This window comes from Semicossyphus pulcher, unplaced genomic scaffold (genome assembly GCF_022749685.1).
Source record: "Semicossyphus pulcher isolate SPU_LCO1_2020_fin unplaced genomic scaffold, fSemPul1.0.p SCAF_23, whole genome shotgun sequence".
Classification (NCBI taxonomy): domain Eukaryota; kingdom Metazoa; phylum Chordata; class Actinopteri; order Labriformes; family Labridae; genus Semicossyphus; species Semicossyphus pulcher.
The window spans coordinates 8,694,430-8,717,224 of record NW_027211697.1 but is presented as its reverse complement, the minus strand read 5'-3'; the positions used below and the strand labels follow the sequence as shown (position 1 = coordinate 8,717,224).

The following is a 22,795-nucleotide window of genomic DNA, read 5'->3' as shown; positions in this document are numbered from 1 at the left end:
CAGAGAAAAAGATAAAGCTGAGAGCTTGATTAGGCGACCCCTGGTAGGAACAACGGCAGCACTGACGCCGGCTTGTTAATACCAATGAGAGAAGAGTACGGAGGGGTCGCTGCACGAAGGGCCTCAGCTCGGATCAATAATGTTTCAGATGATATCGGACGCTTCACATTCCTGCCTCACCCCGCCAAGAGATCTAGGAATGACTTGCGACTCCAGAATGTGACCTTTGACATTTTGGTCTCCGCTCTGGAGCCTGCAACAACTGCAGCCCCCCCCCCCCCCCCCCACGCTGACCAATCACCCCCAGAGCAGAACCAGGTCAAACTGATCACCTGATGCGATGTGACAAATAAGGACCTAGTCTGGTTAAATTCACACATGTCGAAGATATACAGTATCAAAACTCTGTATAATGAGAAAACATACAAACGCATATGCAAATATAGCTTTCAATACACAACAACATACACATTAACAGATGTTTTTTTGCAGATGAAATTCAACGTATTCATACAATATGTGTCACAAAGAAGTAATGGCTGGCTCCGTCCGTTTCTGAAGAGAGACATAAAAAGGGGGCAGTGGGGCAAAAAACAAAAGAAGAAAAAGACAAAAACAACAAAAGCGGGTTCAGTTCATATCTGTCATGTTGAATGATTACACACACAGGAAGCATGGAGGAGCAAATTAAACCTCTCCAGTTGGTTTTTGACCGTACAAGTTCATATTACCGCCACACTCCCACTCCAGTGCTGCTTGGCTGCTGTCAGTCTTTGGGTCACCCCCCACCCCACCCCCCTGTTGTGTGCGGGTGCATGAGAGTCTGTCATTCCAGTGAGTTTAAAAAAACAAAACAAAAAAATATATAGGTAGGCCATTGGTTTGTTTTTGCTGAGAGGTCCCGCCTACCCTGATGAAGGCGGAGCCAGGTGGGAGCCCCATCAGTCATCCAGGATGACCTTGACAAAACTGGCCACGTCTGTCTCTTTGGAGTCATGCAGGGTGAAAAATGGGTGTTGCTGCATCAAAAGAAGTAAAAGACAGTTAGAAAAGATTTGATTGAAATGATGCCTGTGTCGTTATTTACATGTGTAATACACACATCACAGTGTTGGTGGGTTAATTGGGGAAGCCTGGCCTCTTGTGGACAAACAGCAGAAGCAGAGCAGACTGAACATTACAGCAGGGATGTTTACACAGGCTAAGAAGACAAAGCAGTATATTATATTTACTTTGAGTGTAACAAAGGAGCATTAAAAAACGACTTACCATCAATTCTGTATAAGCTGGTCTTTCATTTGGCTTCTTTCTTAAGCTGTAAAAACAAGAGATAAATGTGGAAGACAATTAATATTATTTTATACCTTCAAATAAAACCACATCTCAAAAAGTGACATAATCATCATGTAACATCAATTTGGAGCAGATGCAGATTACACTACCGTGCTCAGTAAACAAAGAGCAAACACTGACCCCTGCTGGGCCTCAGTGCTACTTTACAGCCCAGTGAATGTCACACAATAAGCATGACTGAATCCAGACCCGCACAGACTTTAAAAGGGGCGTTCTCGGTAAGTGTGTGAGTGCTTGGGGATGTCCCACTATCAAATCAACAAGTGCGTGAGGGCTCTGATGTGGACCTTCCAATGCTAAATTGCGTACTTTCAGCAGACATGTCACTTTTCTGCTGATAAAAAAAACCGCTTTATTTTGCCTAAATGCTCGACGATTCCCTAAAAAAGAAAAGGAAATGTTACATACAAATAAATATGGCGTTTTGTACATAACCTAAGTTTGCCTAAGTACCATTTCAAAAAGCACTGTATTGTTATTTCTGCATCTGCCAGTGGGCCGTTGCAATAAGAGCAGGCATGATACCAATTCCAATACAGGGGAGACTTGATGTTCTCTGCACTTAGGAAAATAACATGTGCCTAATAAATAGGTATTGAAATCGGCAATCAGCAAAAAGGGTTGAAAAATATCGGCATATCGGATATCGGCAAAAAATCCAATATAGTGCATCTCTGGTCCACTGCCACTCACTTACCCAGAGTTCAATGTTGTCTTGATGAACGTTATTGTCCAGCCCCCCCACTAATGTGAGCAAATGTTTGTATAATAATCCATAATAATGGAATTCAATAAAGTTTGAAAAAAAAAAAGACTGATTGTAAACAAAGCAAGCATGAACAGTAATGGAAAAAACATGTTATGTTTATCTGTAAGTGACAACATTTAGTCACTGTTGTGGTTATTTATTGGACGTTTTGAGAGGTTTTAGCGTTTTTCAGTCAAATAGTCACAAAGGATTTACAGGGCGTCAGCTTTTTTCCCTTATGATTAAGGCTCTTGTTTTCAGGCAACATGTGATGCCATGATATACCCCTTTTCCACTGATATTAGCACGTTGATGCAGGTTTTTCAGACACAGTAAGACCCGTTTATAAATGCTGATCGTATCTTTTCCCATTGCCAGTGGAGTATCCTGCTTTCGGTCTCTTTTCTGCTGCGTCACCGTCTGATGTCACATACGCACCAGAAACAAGGTTAGTAAACAGTGAAGATGTTACGGTGGTTAGGTCTTTATTGTATCTATTGCTCATTCAGTCTGTTTATCAAACTTGGCGCCGAGAAATTGGAACGATGTTCGAGCGCTGCTCGGTCAGAGAAGGGCGGAATTTGTAGTTGAGTTGTCAAGGAGTCGCACCGATGCAGCATAGCATTGCACCGGAAAGGGGGTGGAGATTAGCGTGTTGACACAGGTTTTGTGTTCCCTTCAATGCCGATTGGAGCCAAGGCGATAATTACCCGGGTCTACTGTAGAGTCATTTGACCCGGGTCTCAATGCTGGTTGTAACCTTTCCAACTAAGCAAAAAACACTGGGTGTTAGCAGGTTTTTTGAGCAGTGGGAAAGCGGCTATAGTGTCTCCCATTCCTCATTTTTACACCATCTCAGACCCTCACACAACTGCACACCTCATGTAAGTATATGAGTGAGGATTCAGTGCTTAGGCTTTAGGGTGCAGATTGGGATTGGGCACGTGAGTGCGATGCTCACCACTGGGAGATGAAGTCTACAAACTCTGGGGAGAAACGGTCGGCGGGCAGATGTGGAGACGGCTCGTCCACCACCTGTTTGAGCTGCTGGAACGGGGTGCCCCAGGAGTCGTAGGGGAATTTCAAAATGGCCAGCTCGATCTAGAAGAAAGAAAAAGGCTGCTTTAATTTCATCACAGTGTGTCTCTGTGCAACATTTACAACAGGCAGGTAAGTAATAACTGACATTACTATTGTGCTTGGAAATATGAGTAGCCTGTAACCGGATCTCTTTTGACATTATTTTGCAAATGTGGTAAATATCACATTCATCCAAGTGTGCCATCGAACAACCTCTAATATAACAGGTGGGAAATAAATATATGATTGTGGTTCTTGTAACACATTTTGACACCTTTGAAAGAAAATTATTGTACTCTAATTCTAGAAAAACTCTCATTATCAGACGGAGTGAAGTGAAAGTTAAGTAAGACTAACCCATGGTAGAAACACAGTGAATACACTTCAAACATGTTTTTATCCACATTCAAACTAAATGCAATTACACCAATAAATTAGATTTCTGCATTGATCTAAAACATATCACAATTGGCATTGTCCCCACTTAGCACTAGGGCTGTCACTTTTCCCAAAAATCAAGTTTGTTAGAATTACATTGAACAGTAACATCTACAACCCCGCAACCTCCCCACCCCCTGTACTTAGTGGTATCTAAAGTGCTTCTGAGGTGCGTTGTTGACAAGATGATCCGTTCTGTTGCACGGTCTTATACTTTGAGCGTAGCTCTGTTTTGGGAAGAGCTAAGTGTGTGAGAGAATGGAAGTGTGTGTACATGAGTTGCATGAAGAGTCGAGGACCGGAGCAGTGGAAGAGTAGAGAAAAGAGTGATCGGTAGCTAAACAACAGAACTAATGTACAGTTTAGGTATGCTGCTGGCGTATTAAAATGACAGGAGTTAGCCCTGAAGCTAGCTACAGCTTCAGCCCTGGGGCAGAACAACAATCAGTCTCCCCTGTGCTTTCTGACTACGGTCGGGACGCTGAAGCAGGATAGATTAACAGCTTGTCTCGTTAGTTTCCTCCATTGGATTGTAGCAGGCAGCGTATTATTGCCGTCTGTTGGAATACAAGGCACACTTTTTTAAACGTGTTTGATTGAAAAGTGACAGCCCTACTTAGCACCGCGAATGTTACTCACCATCGTGATACCAAGACTCCAGATGTCTGATTTGACACTGTAGCCTTTCTGGTTGAGGTCAGGGTTGATCCGCTCGGGCTGAAAAGGAATTATAAGAAACATAAATCTACTAACAACACTATCTGACAAAAAACAAACTGTTAAAAGCTGTTTTCAATAATTAATATAAAGTTACTCTTTTAAAGGATAAAAATAATCAGGTGAGATTCATCACCAAAAATGTATTTTACAAGGCCACATCTAAAATGATGCAGTGGTCACATGACACTCCTCCAGGTAAGATGTTATTAAGCTCAGGGACAAGGAGAGTGGAGGCTTCTTGACTATCGGTCTGGGGTCTGAATTTCTATATAATTATGGAGCTTCTGTCGTGTGGATTTCCAGTTTTATTCCGACTAATGAGGAGCTGGGAGACCTCAGACACTGACACGGGCAACCCTTCAGAGAATCCGTGCAGCTAACTGGTTCCAGGAGACTTTTCCCCAGTGTACCCACTCACCGCCATGTAGGGCTTGCAGCCTGCATCCATTGTTTTGGCCACAGAGTCCACCAGGTGGCCGCTGATGCCGAAGTCGCACATTTTCACTTGGCCCTCGGTGTTGATCAGAACATTGGAGGGCTTCACATCTGGAGGGGGACGTTGTTGGGAAAATAATGAGACAGAACATAGCAAAAAAAGATCTACAGGAAACTGTAAAGGGTGATGATGTGATCTCATTACCTCTGTGTATCACTGACAGGTTACTGTGCAGATGCTCTAATGCCTTGACAATCTGTGGAGCAAAAAGTGAAGATTAGGGAAAATGTTGAATTATTTGAGAAATATTTTAGCTGCAGACATCTCAGTGGTAACAATGAGTGTTACATACACAGACATAAAAACACAGATAGTTCAAGCAAGCATGTGTAGTCATCGATCTTTTCTTTGTTTGTTCAGCCATAGTAGATTACTGTTTACTCGAAACACTTGCAGAGACCGGAAAAGCAGCCGCTTAGCTCCGCCTACCCTCTCTGGCAGACCAACCACTGCTGGCTGATGGAAAACGCGTCACTAACTGGGCGCCGCTTTTGCTTCAGGCTCTGTACACGCTCACAGAAAAAGGGGGGTATTACTCGTCATTTGACGCTTCTTCCGCACAAAAAGGAGCGATCATTGGCTGACTGCTTCAGTCTGGCTGTTTGAATGAGAAGCGATGATGAAGAGTAATCTTAAAGTTCAGAGTCTTCATCGTTCATTTACTGTATGGATGATGTGCTGGAATTTTAAGTGATAATTTTACCTGATGCAAACAGGTAAAAACAAGAAGAGGGAGACTGGAAGGGGGGGGTTCATATTTTCCAGTAAGAGAAAATGTAATGAAAAATATAAAGGGTGAAGTATTTTCATCTGAAGACTAAGACTAAATCTAAAATAGTTGCCAAAATGAACACTGTTTTAAGCTCACTAATGCTTTCTTTGCACTTTGTTTAATCCGTACAAAAACAGACATGCATGCATATATGACAATTTGTGGTACAAAAAATGACTATTTAGTTCTCCAGAAAGTCCCTGCGTTGTTACAGTACGTCACTGCCCCCAAATAGTACCGTAAAATTCTGTGTAATTGTGTCATTTTTTTTTTCATCTAAAAAGTGGGCTGCGACCTATATACCGGTGCGACCAACATACCAGTATAAAATGCAGATAGGTATGTCATTGTGTTGCGGTATTTTACCCAGATGATGGCCCTATAATCTAGCTGAAGTTGTCAGTTGTTACGTGATGACGTCACACCTCCGCAATAAACTGTTTCCGGGTCCAAGCCGCTACAACGTCTCCTATTTACAATATGCCGCGTTGCTGCTTTCCTCTCTGCTTTAAGCGAGGAAAACTAACTTGATAGTTGCTCACGCTTCGTCACAGACCTGCACCGTCATGATCGCCATTGCAGCCGCCACCCTCACGACAATAAACATTACCGTAGCCTGCCAGCTACAGCTAGCTACAGCACGGGTAGCTCACAGGATTGCAAACTTGACGTGGCGAAAACAGGCGGTAGGCTGTAATTTGTGTGTTTTAAATGAAAATTGAAATAGTGTTGTAATAATAAATAGCTTTAGAAAACCTTTTTCCCTCTGGGATACCCCCTAAAACAGACTGCGACTTATATTCCGGATTTTACGGTAAGTTTTCCTTTAACACGGTCTAGAAAATCGTATGTAGTAAAATATGCGACAGGACGTACTGCTACTGTGATCTTGCCCAGGATGTCCTCCGGGATGGTTTTGCCCTTCTCAATAACCTGCTTGTAGAACTTATCCAGAGAGGTGTCCATCAGCTCCATACAGATCCAAACATCCCCCTGAAAATAAAGATGTCACCCAAACGTAAGAAACAAGATCATTATACAGTCCAGACAACACAGGTAGGAGTCATGCATGTCTTGGTTTATTCACCTCTCTGAAGAGGGCGCCATAGAATGTGACAGTGAAGAAACAGTCCACTGTCCTCATGGAAATGTCCAGGTCCATCAGGAGCCTCTTCTGCTCCAGAGTGTTGACTGTGGCACGGATCCTCTGCGGACACAAACGTCACAGATTGGTCTGTCAGTGTCATCAGCGGACAGATATAGCTTAAATCAACTGGTGTCCAGTAACATGTAACATGTCATACAACCAGATCTCATCCAGACGTTAACAAGTTGAGCTCATATGTTAAATACATCCATGAGTCATGACGGTACTATTTTAAAAAGCAAGATGCATTTACAGAGATACCGAATCGGGTAACCTGAGCAGCAGCTTCCCAGCCTACCTTAACAGCCATGATAACACCACTGGGCACATGTTTCATCTTGTCCACCACCCCGTACGCTCCCCTCCCCAGCTCTGCAATCTGCTCCAAGTCATCGGCCTTCACCACGAAGTTCTGGACGGAGGAGGCAGACGTTATTAATGTTTGCAGCTCAGCAAAAAAAAAGACGCATTAGACCGTTTCAGAATAATGCAAAGGCGGTTTTACCTGATCTCCAATTGTGACACAAGCTTTCGAGTCAAGATCTCGAGGGGGGCTGCAGGGAGAGAGCCGATTAGATTACCACAAGGCTCAGTCATGACATAATACTCAGATTTAACATATAGTGCATGCTTAGTAGATACATAAGCATATATTTGCAGTAATTGTCTCAGCTAGCTTTAACTTTAATACCCTCTTGGGATGGCATGTCCCCATTAAAAAAATAAAAAGTAGCCTTACGCTGCTGCTGCTGGTGCGGGCTGTGCAAAAACTTCTTTGGCCAGCTTCAGCCCAGGGTTCTTCTTCTTCCCTGAGGGACAAAAGATGCAAAAGAAACAGGATTATCACAACTCTTTGATATAGTGACAGCAATAAATAAAGATGCATTTAGCATGTACAGAAGCTGGTATGATCAGTAGTGTTCAGGCTTGGGGATTGGGAGTAACGGAAGACACGTAACGGCGTAACGTTATAAGGATACAAAAAAGGCAACTGTATACAGTTGCAGGAAAAAGGAGGTAATTAGATTACAGACACATTTATTAAAAATGGGGATTACTAGCAGGATTACAATTTTCAAATACATTTTAAAATGAAGACGATATAATACCAAAGATGCTCTATAACATCTGGCGTCTCATTTCTAAACCGTCCGTCTGACCGTCTCTGATAATACCATGCACCTGCGCGCACACGTTACCACATACGTCTCACAACAGCGCTCCTCAAAGTTGCCATCAACAGTCTATGGTTGCCACGACCCGTGGTGAAAAAAAAAAGCTTTCACTGGGTGGAAATTTCGCCATCATTTTGTCTTCAAAGGAGAAAATGGAAGCAACACCGAGTACAGCGCACGTTTTGCCTCGACTCGACATCTAATCAGGTAAGACCAACCGCTAACGTTAGCTGCGCAGAATTCCAGTTAAAATGTTAGCTAACCTGTCGTCTTCTACTACTACCTCTGAAAAATAGTTTCACCTGGTGATTGCCGCGGCCGGGATGGTGTGGGTAAATAAAAGAGCCCTAGACTGGCGTAAGTTTATGGCAGTTTACTTGAAGTTTAAGTGTGAAGTAGTGTAGTACAGCATCCTTAAAGTGCATTTAAATGCGCATAATTACCACTATTAATTTAAACGGGCATTCGTGCATTACAAAAGTATTGAAACTCTAAGTAATCCAAAAGTTACTGAAAGTAATCAGTTACTTTTTTAACAGGTAATTAGTGACTGTATCGGAATACATTGTTTAAGTAACCCTCCCAACCCTGGTAGTGTTTATTGAACTGATGCGCGTGGACAAATTACTCTTAGTTTAGAGCAGATGTTTGCAACTTATTCAGACCATTCAGTGCAAATTAAATGGACTTTGCTTGTTGTCTGTTGTGCACATCTACCTGTTGACAGGGGATTATATTTTGTTCCGGCAGCGAGGAGTTCTTTTTCAAGCTTTCGGTGAATTTGCAGCTGCCTCTGACACAAACTATAGCGTATGATCTGTTATCTAAGTGGAGATTAGGTGTACTCAAAGCTCAAAGCTGAGGCCCAGCAATACAGGATGGTGGACTAAATGACTAATCGACATTGGTATGACTAAAAAAAGGAGGGAGGGCAGTGTAAGGGAATCAAACTCTCTTTCCGGTCATGATTTTTACTGTTACAATCACTGCTATCACATCAACTCTTCTTTTTCTACAGTCTTGTTTAAGCTCTGTACAATTTCTCTAAATATCTGCAGTGAGATGTTGTAAACTGTGCAGCTCTGGAGTCTTTCTGTGTTAAATCAGTGACAGCAGTCCCATTCATAAACACAGTTTACCAGCAGCCTCTGGGACTTCCCACACGGGGCTGCGAGTCCCTGCCAGAATGACACAGCTACCGGGCCTACGAGCAGCAACACAGGAAAAACAACTCTCGACACGGACACTCGTGTTCAGCTTGTTCGCTCTTGCTGCAAGGTCGACAGGAAAAACAGAGCACTTTTCTTGACCTTTATCCGCATGCGCTAGGACAGGGCCACAATTTGGCCCACTGGGATACGATGAGAAACAGTTTCGACCTGGCTGGTTATTTCCTGTTCTTGTCCTGCTGCATGAAGGCAGGCTCGCACCAGGCTGTGTAATTATTCTACCCCAGTTCAGAGAAACTGGTTTAATGTGCAGGCAAGTCACCTTCACTCTGGAACAAATGCAACAGCTCTTCAGAGCAAAAGTTAGCAATGGGTCACCTCATTGGTATGATTAGAACTCATTTTTAGTGTAGGCTTGTATTTGCAATTGAGTGAGTCACACCACTCCCATGTGGAGGAAGTACGATTGGGTAAGCCCCTTCTTGCTAGATCGAGCTGGAGGGGAAGTGAAGTTTTGCTAAGATTTTACATTCTATGGCGTTCCACTGAAATGTCAGACAGGTCCGTTTTGTGCTGCAGCCCTAAAATAGTCCCACAGTGTCTGGACAGACTACGGCAGTCTCATGTGGTAGGGAGAGATTGAAGTGTGATTTACTCACACATGCTCGGTCAAAAATAGACTTTGTGTTTCCTCTGTGTGGGATAAAGCAGGAGCACTCAAAGCCTTCCGATGACCTGACCAATGAGACAACCTTTTGTTCACGTTAACAGAATTAGGGCAGCAGCAGACATGATGGTGCTGGGCAAAAAACATCTGGCATGCCACAGCTGTTTGACACATCTAATTAATGCTTTACGACGACAAGGAAGCAAGCAAAATCTTACTAAACATAAGTCGTGTGTAACACTCTTCACTATAGTTTAACGGTACCCTCTAATGTAGCAGTGTGTTGTGCAGTGACCCTGTAGCTTGGACTGTGGGGTGGGACATGACTCACAGCCGGTCAGACTGGACACATCCGCTTAAAACACAACAACTGTCAGGCCCCCATTGGGAAATATGATGTCACTTCACTCCGCTTGCCTTGCCCGTTAGGGCTAACTGAGGCCAGCTTCACATGGCACCCTATTGCTGCAAGACATGCCTGGTGGCTATCGGTGGGCTTGATAGGACACAAAAGTGCCATGACATCAGCCTCAGCTGCAGTGAAAGTATACTGAAGCAAAACTACATGTATACAGAAACCATTTACTCAGAAAGATCAAAGAAGTTAGCATTTAAAGAGAGAGTGGTGCAGACAATCCCAGTAACTCTTAATTTAAGTGGCAACTCATGGAAGTAAACATTTAAATCAGAGTGCATTTAAACTTCGTTTCATATTTTTATATTGCACCAGTTGCATTCTGCAGTTGAATAAAAAAGACCCACTGCAGATATTTTTGCTAGTATAGTTTTGCTGATGGGAGTTATTAGAATCTGTTGCTGCTGCTACAGGCGGTTGAGTGGTGCACAGGAAATGCAGCAATTCTTATAAAACCAGAGATGTTCCATGGAAAGTATGCAGAGTGGAATAATTGCATACGTCATGTGAACAAGAATTTCTGGATTGTGCGTGAGGGATCAAAGTGTCAATAGCTGCGTGGCGAGTCACCGTCAGGAAGCTCCAGCCTCAGAGTGGGTCCATATACAGAAAAGGATGACTCATGCACAGATAATCTTCCGCACCACCCTACCAGCTCTGCTAGGGAGAACTCAATCTCCAAACATGCCTCAGCAATACCATGAACAGCGGCGTGGCAATGCACTGCACACAGGCCCACTCCACCCTTGACCACCCAAGGTACAACCCCTCTTAACGGCCAGGGAAAAAAAACTTTTACAGATACACCTCGGGCCTGCTTCGGTGCACACAATAATTACAGCACAGAACCTGTGTAGCAGCTATAGAGCTCTGCTTGCAGCCAGTGAACTGTCAACAAAGAGAGAGAGGCTGCTCTTGGTATTGGTGCTGCAAGTCAAAACATGCCATGGTAGGCCAAAGGCTGTGATTGCCTGTGAGCAGCACCCCAGCCAATCTACACAGCCCTCTCAAAACAGTGTGTACTCCCGACCATGGTAACGCTAGTATGATTGTGTAACAGAGCCCAAGCGGTGAACTTGAAATGTAAATTGACATCATCATCATGCTGTGTGTGTGTGTGCGCGCGCGTGTGTGTGCATGTGTGTGACGCAGAGGAAGGACCTTGATTTTTCCAAGGTGTGTATTTTATTCAACACAGTGCAGTAATTATTAGTGTTGGGAATTACGGCTCTTTGAAGGGAGCCGGATCTAATGGCTCCCTTGAACGGCTCTCGAAAAAGAACGGAGCCATAACATCCGAGGTGAGAGAGTCGTCGGACTCGCGAACGTGCCTGCTCTCTATTCTCCCATGTCAACACACATGCATATTTAAAATTCCACGCTTTTAAAATGTAAAAGGAAACGGCAGAATAATGTAGGAACAATTAGGCCCCGTGTCCACGTAGCGCCCTTTTCTGGCAGAAAATCGCTGGCAGGGCGCTGGGGAGAGCTGGGATGAAGTTCTTGTGCGGAAAAAAAGCTGCACACGGGTTTTGTTTCTATGACAACGATAAGTTTCACTTACTACAGAGCTAACAATAAGCTTACAATGCATAGGGCGATAAATGCACAACATTTGTGTCCGGCCGATCTGCGTCCACAAATGGGCTTTTCGGCCTCTATTTTGTTACAGTTTGTCATACACAGCTCAGGTACACAAAAACAGCCAAAATAAGTTGCTCCACTGTGATTGGTGGTAACCAGGGTAACGAGTCGGTTGCCTGAAAAAAAAGCGGCGGTGACGACACCAGCGCCTTTCTCAAAAGTTCAGAGATTTTCAACTTGAAGCGCTCGGAGCTGCCGCACAAAAAGACGGAGCGCTCTGAAAAAAAGACGCTGGGTGCAGCGCTTTTTCTCAAGGTGGCTGCATATGCTCTGTCCTCATTGAAAAAAAAGACGCTGGCGCTCAGACAAAGGTGCTATGTGGACATGGGGCCTTGCCAATAAACTATGATACAACTCTGTATGACTGCAGAGATATCAACAACAAAAAAAACAAGCTTGCCGTAGGGTTATAATGTTGCTCACCGTCGGCACTATGTTGTGGTGACGTGATTCTGCTGCACATGACCTAGTATAGCGGAGTTGCAGTTGAAAAAAGCTACCTGTGGTAATTCGGCATAAAGGGGAGTGGATCTAGGGCGGGCAGTGAAATTTGGGCACAACTGTAAAAAGAACGGCTCTCACCTACGGCTCGGTTCCCGTCATTCGCACCAAAGAGTCGTTCAAAAGAATCGGATCGTTCTTGAACGTCACAACACTAGTAATTATTACACAGTACAGACTCACTAGCAGGCGGAAGCCAAGTGTGTGATAGCGCCCTGGCTCTTTGGCATCGTAGCCTGCTTTAAAAATAAAATAATTTCCACCACAGGAGCAGAAAGAGGGAGAAAAAAAAGCATTTCCATGGTCGCGGCGCTAAAAATGTTTGAGCACCAACACCAAAAAAAGCCAACACAATCGATCAGTCATGAGTCAGGAGGCCGAGAAATACAAACACCTGTGGTCCCAGTGTGGTTTACTTTCCCAGAAAGCGACAAACTGATCCCAGAGCGGTGATTTCCAGCCAACTTGGTTCATAATTACAGCTCGGCAGGAGTCCTTTATTGTCGTGAGAATGATGTTAGCTAACGCAACACGGGAACTTAAAGAAGCGCTGCAACTAGCTTAAAAATGAGCAGTTAATTTAATTTAGCACACAATGCGAAGGTTTATGCTGAATAGCTTCAGACACCAGGATGTCTAGAGGCTTCGCAAAATGATAGAAAGCAGGAAAGACATGCTGGCTAGCTTCTCTGTCCCCCTCTCATACATGCAGCTTTCCACCTGGCAAGGTTACGTTTCTCGAACATGGTTAGCGAAATTACTTCTACGCAAACTGCACCTCGGTGTTTAAAATGTATGCACGGTTGTTTTTTAAAAGAGGGTGAAAAAAGCACTTACCTCCTTTAGACAGAGACATTTCCCCTTTGCTTTGATGAGGGGGAAGGGAAGCACAAAGACTTTTGCCTTTTTCTACTCCCTCCCTCCCTGCATCAAGCCTTACACCCGCTCAGGATCGCTGGCTTGTGCAAAAAACTAGCAACGATTAAAACTAAACGGATCTTCTTCGTGCAATCTTTGCGCTTCAATCAGTAGCTCGCGCGTTCAAGGATCGATGGGTAGATGAATGCACAACTTTAAGTAAAGTCGGCGCGGGTTGTACAGTTCGAGTTAGTTTGCTAACAAAACCTGCACTTTTAGGGTGGCCAAAGTCTGACAGCTGAAGGTTCCAACTACGTAATGACGTATTTCCGGCCACGCGCTAAGCAACATGGGATGTGGAGTGTGTATTGCATGGGCACTTAAACCCGAGCCATTCCAATTTCTCAGCAGATGAATTTTCCTTTTGAATTTGACTATTATTTTAGCAAAATATGACATACACAAAATGCAGTGTCTTGAAAGATTACCCTCATTTAATATTTTTTAAAACTACAGATTTTGGAACATATTTGACCTCCGTTGAAAACCTAAAACTCACAAATCAGATGGCAAAAACAATCACGTTATTTAGAAAGTTTCATTTTATCCTCTTGTCATTCTTTGTTTGTTTTTTTGGTTATTATTTCATGTTAATATTTGTTGTACAGTCATGTTGATCATCCCAGTTTCTATATTTGTTCATACTTTGATACATTTTTGTACATGTTGGACATACCTTTACATATGTACTTGCAATTTGTTTTAATAAAGTATCTAAAAAAAGCCCCAACTTAAACCTAAGCCGTTTCTGTAATGAAAAAATGCATCCATACATTTTATTTACTCGTGATAACAAGTTATTTCCAGTAGTTTTCTCGAGATCTTGACTTATTTTTCTCGTTATCTCTGGAAAACAACGCTGGTTTTCCCATCAGAATGGATTCATTTAGTCCATTATCTCGAGATAACAAAGTTTGTTTTCTCGTGATAACAGGGTAATTCTGGTGATCTACAAAACAAAACAACAGGCTGGTCACTGTGATATTACAGACCAGGACATGCCATGCTGCCATTGCCCACACTAATGAATTTAAGCCTGTTTCTATGTTCATTTTGTGCTTTAACAACTCTTGGGATACGAGTTATGGTCATCTGACGTTACTGTGGTGCCGCATCGTAATCGGAAACGGAGTAAATAAAATGAGTGGATGCATGTCCGCTAAGGGCTTCCGTATATATATATATATATTAATTTTGCTTTATTTCAGTGTTTTTTCAAATCCACCACAGGCCGACACAGGGAGATTTTTTTATGTTCGTGTCTTTTATTATTTATTAGTTTTTTGTTTCAGGATGAAAACAACATAGGATACTATCTTCAAAGCTAGATAAAATGCATGTGTAAAGGTAAGTAAGAAAAAAAACTATCAAATGACTACTGCAGTCATTACTGTCTTGCAAGTTCACTACAAAGGAATACTGATAATGGGAAAGTCCTTTAATTTAAACATAGCCTATTGGTATGTAAACAACAAACAAGTATCGGCTTCTTACGTGTGTCACAGGATATTAGTGTCATGAACTAAAAATCTGTTTGACTGATGAATAGTGAAATGCATTAAATTGATAGCCATAATTTTTTTTTTGAAAAAAACAAACAAAACTAAACTAACTATGTAAACAACATTAACCATCACATAAATTTCATAAATTCCAGGAACAAACTACCAGACAAAAAGTACCTAAAAAAATACAGTACGGTGATTTTTTTTCTTTGTAAGCTGGAAATACTGAAGAACCCACCATCGTTATTTTGATTATCACTGCTAATCCGTTGAATTGTGAGTCCTTTATTGTACCGATCACCTCCTTACTAAATAGTTGGAAGACAGCAAAATGCACAAACTACTTAACAATGGAGATGTCACAGACCTGATGCATACACATGTGCTGTGATATGAGTTTACTTTGGAGTAAGTGTGCATGTGATTGTGTGAAAGGAATGATTGATAACCGATGGTAAGGCACCACCAGAATCCTGCCTCTACTTCCTGGCGACAAGGAGGGTATGGTAGAGAGGTTTTATTATAATGTGCAGATAGAGGGAGCTGTCAATCAGGTACTCTGATACACGGCGCTGCAGGTCGGCATCCAGCAGGAAATCTCCGGCCTCCTCTGTGCTCTGGTGGAAGTTGTAGACGTGGCGAACCACCACTTTCCCTTGCTGCCTCGCCATCACAATCACTGTCTTCTGGAAACTCACACCAGCAAAGTCTGGACTAGAGGTGGCTGGTGTAACGATGATGCGAGGTCGACCTCCGTCAGTGCGTGTGGGCTGCATGGCACCAAGCTCGGTATAGGTTGACCTGGCACTTAGGGGCAGCCAGCGAGGGGAGAAGAGGGCGTTCCAGGTCACTCTCTTGCTCGAGTCATGGCCACTGGGGCCGAGCTGGGTCTGGAAGCTGAAGCTGCGGTCATCACGGGTGGGGCTGTTGATGACCCAAGGGGAACCCCAGGAGGAGGACAGGTAGTTACGTGGAGTGAAAATACTGCAGTTGACGTCAAAGTACTTGGCCAGTTGGATAGGTGAGGCGGAGTGAAACTGGAAAGCAAGATAGAGGAGATCACGAATGGACTCATAGTGCTTCTGCATGAGGGCGGACTGCTTCTGAAGACGGAAGAGATGCTGAGGAGGGATCATGCCGTATCGAACAGCCCTTAGGGCACTTTCCACTGTCCCACTAACAGGTTGGTTCTGGCTAATCCAGGCCTCCAGGGCCTCATAGAGCTCCAGCTCACTCTGCAGAATGAGGTCAGAGCGCTGGAGCAAAGACAGGAGCAGGTCTTCACTGATGGAGCCCCATTCTCCGCTCTGCAGCACAGACGACAGGTTCCAGGACAGGTACTGCAGGCAGCTGTCCCTCAGGGCCACGTCCCCAATTTGTAGTGCATAGTTGTACCAGCCGACAACATGGCCGGTAGGGGAATCACTTGACAGGTGTTGGGTCATATATTGGGTCAGACCCTGTTGCAAACCCCACACGTGGTACTTGCTGGCCAGCTTGTGCAGAGAAATGGCCTGATCCAGCCGCACTGAGACATCGCCGCAGTATAGGTACCTGCAGGAGGAAAAAAGGCTGCTTTAGTAAAACATACTATATTTGAAACGTGTTCTCTCCTCACATGTGAGTCACTGAATAAACCCACACCGTCCGATTTCAGCTGTGAGCCTAAAACAGTAGATGTAATTTTAGAATACTTCACACACTGGAGCTTCTCATTTCTCCAAAGCAGAGAGGAAAATGGTGAGGTAAGATTATACCTCTGGAAAATACAGTCACATCTACAAGTAGCTCCAGGGTTTCTTGTATATGACTTAATCTGATAAAAAAAAAAGTTTACAATCCGGGCCCCCCCTCACCTGATAAACTTGTCAAAGACAGCTGTACAGTCGGCCGTCTCCCTCAACACCACGGCGCTGTTATTGCGGGTGAGCAGCAGTTCCTCGAACACATCACTCTGCAGTGTGAGAACCAGGCTGTGGGCCTGGATCACCTTCACCTCGTCCGTGTTGATGGTCTGCACCCTGAGAGTGACATCACTGCTGTTCCCCATGGCCAGCAGGGTCTCCATACGCTGCACCAAACTCATGGAGTGATTCAGCACCGTGGCCCCATTGTCCAGCGCTGTCTCCTGCTTCAGGGCAGCTGTGGAGAAAATAGAGCAAGATGCCGGATTAGATGCACTTGACGGAAACACAATCAGAGCTTTTTTAATGCAGAAGAAACTTGCCTTGGAGGGGCAGCTACATTCTTTCTTATTTTCTACTCCTATCTCCAAAATGTTCATCAACCTGACTCTGGTTTCCAGCAGAATTCACGTGCATTTCTTCTTCAACTTAAATCAGATTTGACACAGCAGGAGCTGGAAAAGTAACTCTTTGACTGAACCACAACTGATAATATGTGTCAGGGAAAAAATCAGACTTGCACATCCTTCTTTCAATTATTAGAGAAAGAGAGCAACAAGCCAGGTGGCTGACTCAGAAAACCTCTGGTAATGTTCTCAGAAAGGATCCTGAGTCTGCAGCGACATTGCAGATGGCTGCTTCTATGGGCGCTCTTGTGCGTAAGTACAAGTGGCACACATGAAAGACTCAGCGTGACAAGTTACTGTTTCCATTCTGCTGTGCCACAGCCATCAGCAGACTTGTTGGCCTGTTACTGGGGGTTTAATGAGACACTGGGGGAGCACTCTTGGCTCCCAGTCTCCGTATCTTAACCACAATCAAGCGCCCCCTCTTCAAAGTAACCTTTTTCCAATTAGCAAGCCAGCACCCTGAGCCAGCTGAGCATGCTGGAGTGTGTGGGGGGTGCATTTCGACAGATGATTCTGGCACATCGTAGCTGATTGAAATATCACCAAATTCTGGGGAAACAGTAGTATCTGTTAGATAATTCATTTTCTGATTCTGCTTGAAAAAAAACATCTGAGAGATTAAATTCAAAGTACACCAAAAGAAACTTATGAATAAAGAATGCGTCCTCAACTCAAGCTGAGAAGAGCTGAAAACATTAAATAAAACATTTTATACACAGCCCCTAAATATAGGATTGGATGAGCCTGTGCTCACGAGGAATTTCAAACGTAATCTAATCTGACAGCGGAGGAATGTGGCCTTCGATAGCTTTGCTTTAAAATCAGTTATAGTCAGATGTTCTTTTAGGAGTAAGAAAAGCCTTCCTTCGGCGCTTCTACTGTACTCTATCACTGAGCCGGCACAAAGCCAGGCAGCAAATGGACCTGCCTGTCTTTCCCTGCACCCAGCAGACAGATAGATGAGGACGGGATGAGTAGAATAGACAAATACCCAGCCTCTGCCCTGAGGCTAAGCACGAGCCACACATTCATGCTCTGCCCTACTCTCCAGTGACAGTATGAGGGAAGCTGGAGTGAAACAGCCACACAGCTTCTTTTACTATTTAGAATATATATATATTAAAAAAAGATGCAAAAGTGATATGACTCTTTAAATCAAACAATTCAAACTGCTGAAGACGTGAGTTCTCTTACCTCCTCTAACTGTGACAGAGTGGATTAAGAGGAGCAGGGTGCCCACATAGACCCAGGCGGGGATCCCTTGTTCACAAGAGCGTACCATTTCTTCTCAGATATTTCCTGCCTCTCTTCCTTTGTCCTTTCCCCCTCTCTTCCTCACTCTGTGCCACTCTTCTCCTGACTCTTCCTTTTGGCTGCCGTGCCGCTTGTGTCGCGTGCGAGCAGAAAGGTGTGTTGCCCCCGTGTGTGCCGCCCGGCTCCCTGTCCCGCACTCTTTATGTAGGACGCTGGCCTTTCCCTGGCGCATCTCGCAACCCCACGGGCTCCATTGATTGGTGGAATCTGGCAGGGGCGTTGCTATAGCGACAGCTTTGATTTTGAATTTCTCCCTTTTGGATGTTACATGGTATTGATCAGCGGCACCGGGCCAAGCAAGGACTCAGCTTAATGGTTTTTGTTTAGTTTTTTTAAAGTTTAAAAGTCAGGGGAGTTAGGCACCATTAACAATCAATATTAACACAGTTTCATGTTTGAGTGGCTCTCTCTCTGCATGCTGAAAATCTCTCTACTGCTAAAATCTGTTTATATATAATTAGTCAATTAATTACAGAGGATTGCCACTCAAACTAAGATTAATTGGGGTTCTTATATGTGTGACCAACTGCAGTCAATCAAATTTTTGAATCCATTTTGCACCACAGTTTTTCAACTGGGAGCAATTATTTCTCTGATGGCATGTTAATCTCACTAATGGGAGGATAATTTCTTTGGTGCTCAGTCTGCTCCTCAATTTAAGGCAAGATCTGTTGATCAAATGCAGCTGCCAATCAGGATTTTGTCTAGTCCGTTTACTGAAATGTGTTTCAAGTCCTGGTGTAAGATACGATTTTATAAATGTCACACACACTTTTTTCAGGTGCATCACTAACGTTATAGCGTGTTTAATGGACGCGTGTGATACAAATTCCAGCTGGATATGGAGTTAATGGTCGGACCATAATAAGCTCCACGCTGTGATAATCAATATGAAATGCTGTAATGACTCAAAGTGAGCTCAACAGGCACATGATAGAATAATACATCCAACAATAACGTACAGTAACTGGGGTACTGCGATTCAATGTAAAACAGCATCAATGAACTGCTCCTAAATAACGCTTTGGGGCTCACTCAGAGATGGGTCAGTCAATATTGAGATCCCTGTTAAATCTTCTAAAAAAGATAAGCTCAGTATGGATCCAATTTTTTAAAAATCATTGCATCCGACATAGCCATTAGTCCAATCACGATATTTTTACTAGCGTGCTGCAATGTGATAAAAGTGTTTAAAATAGCTCCAGATCCGACAGACAAGGATTATTTCAGAGGCGTTTGGGTTGTGCTGAAGCCCTGAGGCCTGCCAGGCTGCAGTAAAAACGCAGGAGAGGAGACGTCCTGCGAGACCCCAACCTGAGCCGCTGCTATGAATAACTTGACAGGTTCCCTGAAGAGAGAGGTGCTGCTGAGGGGCCCTAATGAAGCCGGCTGCAACAAACTGGACCAGACAACACAGACAAGGCACAGCATCCTACTGTAGATGGTAGCGTTAGTTTGACTCTCTGGAGGTGGGTACATATGCACACAAATAAGCTTCCTGAACTTTATATGACTGCAACAAATGCATGGATGCAAATAATGAGAACTGGGTTAAAACATACCTGGTGTTAAACCACTGCATTATATATCTATATTTGGCTTAGATGGGTTTGCAGCTTCAGGCAACTGTTGTTCAGCTAGAACAGCCTGAACCCAAAGCCCCCTCTAAAAAGGGGAATGTCCTTCATAAAGGTCACATTGCTTTCTCCTGTGAGATCGGCTCCTATTAAGAATCCGCTAACTGGACCACAATGCAAAGGGATGGATTGATGAGCTGCTGGGTTGGTGAGAGATCCATTGAGGGATCGATGCGCCACAGGGGGTCCCATCACGCAGCGTAAACAGCGCGTTTAGTGCAGGCTGAATGCCAGAGCTAGCTTCGGCAAGGTGTCCTCGTTGACCTAACTGTTGTGCTGAACCTGGAGGGCATGTACTAATCAGGTCTCTGAAACATGATGCAAATGGTTTTTGATATGAGCACAGATTGTTGAACGCAAAGAAAGAAAGGGAATACAAAGATAAGTAGAAACCTTGATATTTTCAAGCTTTTTAATGTTTCTGTCGACCTGGCAGTAAACTCAGTCAGGTAGGCAACATTTGATTTCTTTATGTCTTTAACTGAAGTTTCACAACTAAATGAGGAAGTGAGACGACTTTTTTTTGGGACGAACTCGCAGACAGACAGAGAGACAGAGAGGCAAATCAAAGAAATTGGTTCATATCTCAAAAATACTTTACCTTCATTTTCCTCTGGAGACTAAATTCTACTCTTACACTATAAAAAGCAACCTACAGAATCTACTCAATAAAACTGAGATAACAATTTGCACTTTATTTGTTTGAGTACATTTGAATGTTTTCAGTGAAGAGTACCTAAATTTAACTACTATGATACACTAAAATAAATTAGGTAAATTCTACTTAAAGTTACAGTCTCAAATTTTTCAATTCTGTGCTCTTGAGCGCCACTCACTGGCGAAAATCGGAGAGTATGGTAGCGCACTTCCCAATTTAACCAGACGTCTACGGCTGGCTCCCTTTGTCACGGTTCTAACTCTTGATTTTTCTCGCTTTCGTTTGTAGTTGTTGTCTTCATCTGCGTCAAATTTGCTTCGTTTGATTTGGACTTTCACTTATTGTTGAAGTTGTATCATCGATCTTTTCTTTAGGGTTTTTCACACTGCCAGTTCAAGGCGGGATTATTACGCCTCTGTTACGTTCCGTCTTCTATGCAGAAAGCACAGTGTCACCTCTGACCCGGCATCAGAGGTAGTAACAGAGGCGTAACACAACACAACGTTTGTTTACACTTCATGCACATTTTCCTTCCGCAACGCCAGAACGCTATTTAAAAACACACACTGAGGCGGCTTTACGCCAGCGTTGTGTGGTCCAATGTCGAATGACAAAGGTGGCATGAGGGCGGAGCTTCGTCACGACGCTGAGGCAGACCCAGGGTGTAAAAAAGGCTTTTGTTTGTTCAGCCATAGTAGATCACCGTTTCCTCCGAACGCTTACAGAAACCGGAAGTGCAGCCACTTAACTCCGCCTACACTCTCTGACAGACCAACCACTGCTGGGTGATGGAAAAGGCTTTCATCAGTGGGCCATAGGCTCAATAACCATTGTGTTACCTCACTTGGCGATAGATAGTGACTTAACAGACATTTATTTAAATGAAAATTGGGAAGTTCAAGATGCTCAAATAAAACTAAATTATAATCAAAAACATGAGCCTGCTTGTTACTAATATTCAAGTCAGTGTAACCGCCAAGAGAGGGCTACAAATTTAAATTTCTTGTCATATGCAGACACGCCAATGACAAATCAACAAATCAAATATTAACTGATTAGTATATAAACATTTACATTCATTCTGTGATACACAGCAAAACGTTAAACAGGATTCTTAACTTCAACCCCGATGGCACAACGACACTGGCGTCAGTGGCCTGCAACCACGAACAACTGTTGTCGCATGTGCACTTTGTGGTACAGGCCCAAAAGCTTTGGGTAGATTTTATTGTATTATTTTGGGTTGCAACTATCACTGTTGAAAATTAGGTAATGCAGCTAAACTTTACTCATTTCAAATAATTCACTTGCTGATACTTTAAGTATAATGTACACAATTTGCATGGATTTAATTTATGACCCTCAAAAATCTATTTTTACAGCGTATTATAATATTCTCTGATCTGACAGCAAACTATGTGCACCATAATTTGTCTGCGCTCAGATCTGCAGACAACAACTCCTTTAACTTTAAAGGCACTGGGATGTGTCATATGTATCACAGTGTTTTAGCATGTTCTAGATTTGCTGGCTAATATATTGGAAAAAAACATTGTTCCGAAATACTACATACAGTTTAAAAGCTCAAAATCAATGGCTTCCATCAATACTGCTATTAATCAAATGGTTGTTAAGTGGCATGGTGACAACAGATCAATAACAAGCCAATTTTGTTGTGTAATCTGATTTGATTATGTAACACAGGAGTCCATCTCTCCTGTAACAACAGTTTCCACCAGGTGGCTCTGCAAACTGGATGCACAGTCTCCCCTCTGATGATGACTGAAGCAAGTAGAGCCGTGTATTATAACACTTCTCAGATGTATGCTAATGTTAATAATTCAGTTATTAAGCATGCAATAAATAGCTTTCATTAGATTTGAATAATCCTTGAATTGGACAACTGCATGTGGGCCCTTTCTCTCATTCACACTGAAAAGAGGCCAGCTCATAAATAAGCATCTAACATGAGAAATCTCCCTTTCAAGACCAATCAAAAACACTGATCTAATCACTAAACCGGTTAAAATCATTGATCATCAATGTGTCAAACAGGCCAAACCATGTCCCACAGCCTGCCAGCAGAAGGGAAATGTCTCACTAAAGAGGTGAGTGGGTCCTTTG

General features: G+C 43.3%; 2 protein-coding genes across 2 annotated transcripts; both read right to left on the bottom strand.

The window, feature by feature from the left end:
* Positions 1–304: 304 nt before the first annotated feature.
* On the bottom strand, positions 305–13,469 carry LOC138602652 (dual specificity mitogen-activated protein kinase kinase 6-like). Its single transcript, XM_069674163.1, has 12 exons — positions 13,163–13,469; positions 7,494–7,563; positions 7,260–7,308; positions 7,053–7,166; positions 6,695–6,814; positions 6,484–6,600; positions 4,980–5,031; positions 4,758–4,885; positions 4,259–4,336; positions 3,063–3,202; positions 1,270–1,315; positions 305–1,019 (listed from the first exon to the last, which is right to left on the bottom strand). Exons 1-12 carry the CDS (start codon positions 13,179–13,181, stop codon positions 942–944), a joined length of 1,011 nt encoding a protein of 336 aa, XP_069530264.1. The 5' UTR covers positions 13,182–13,469; the 3' UTR covers positions 305–941.
* Positions 13,470–14,538: 1,069 nt separating this feature from the next.
* On the bottom strand, positions 14,539–18,499 carry btbd17b (BTB (POZ) domain containing 17b). The gene is made up of 3 exons (XM_069674664.1): positions 18,257–18,499; positions 16,605–16,890; positions 14,539–16,302 (listed from the first exon to the last, which is right to left on the bottom strand). Exons 1-3 carry the CDS (start codon positions 18,342–18,344, stop codon positions 15,228–15,230), a joined length of 1,449 nt encoding a protein of 482 aa, XP_069530765.1. The 5' UTR covers positions 18,345–18,499; the 3' UTR covers positions 14,539–15,227.
* Between the last annotated feature and the right edge of the window lie 4,296 nt (positions 18,500–22,795).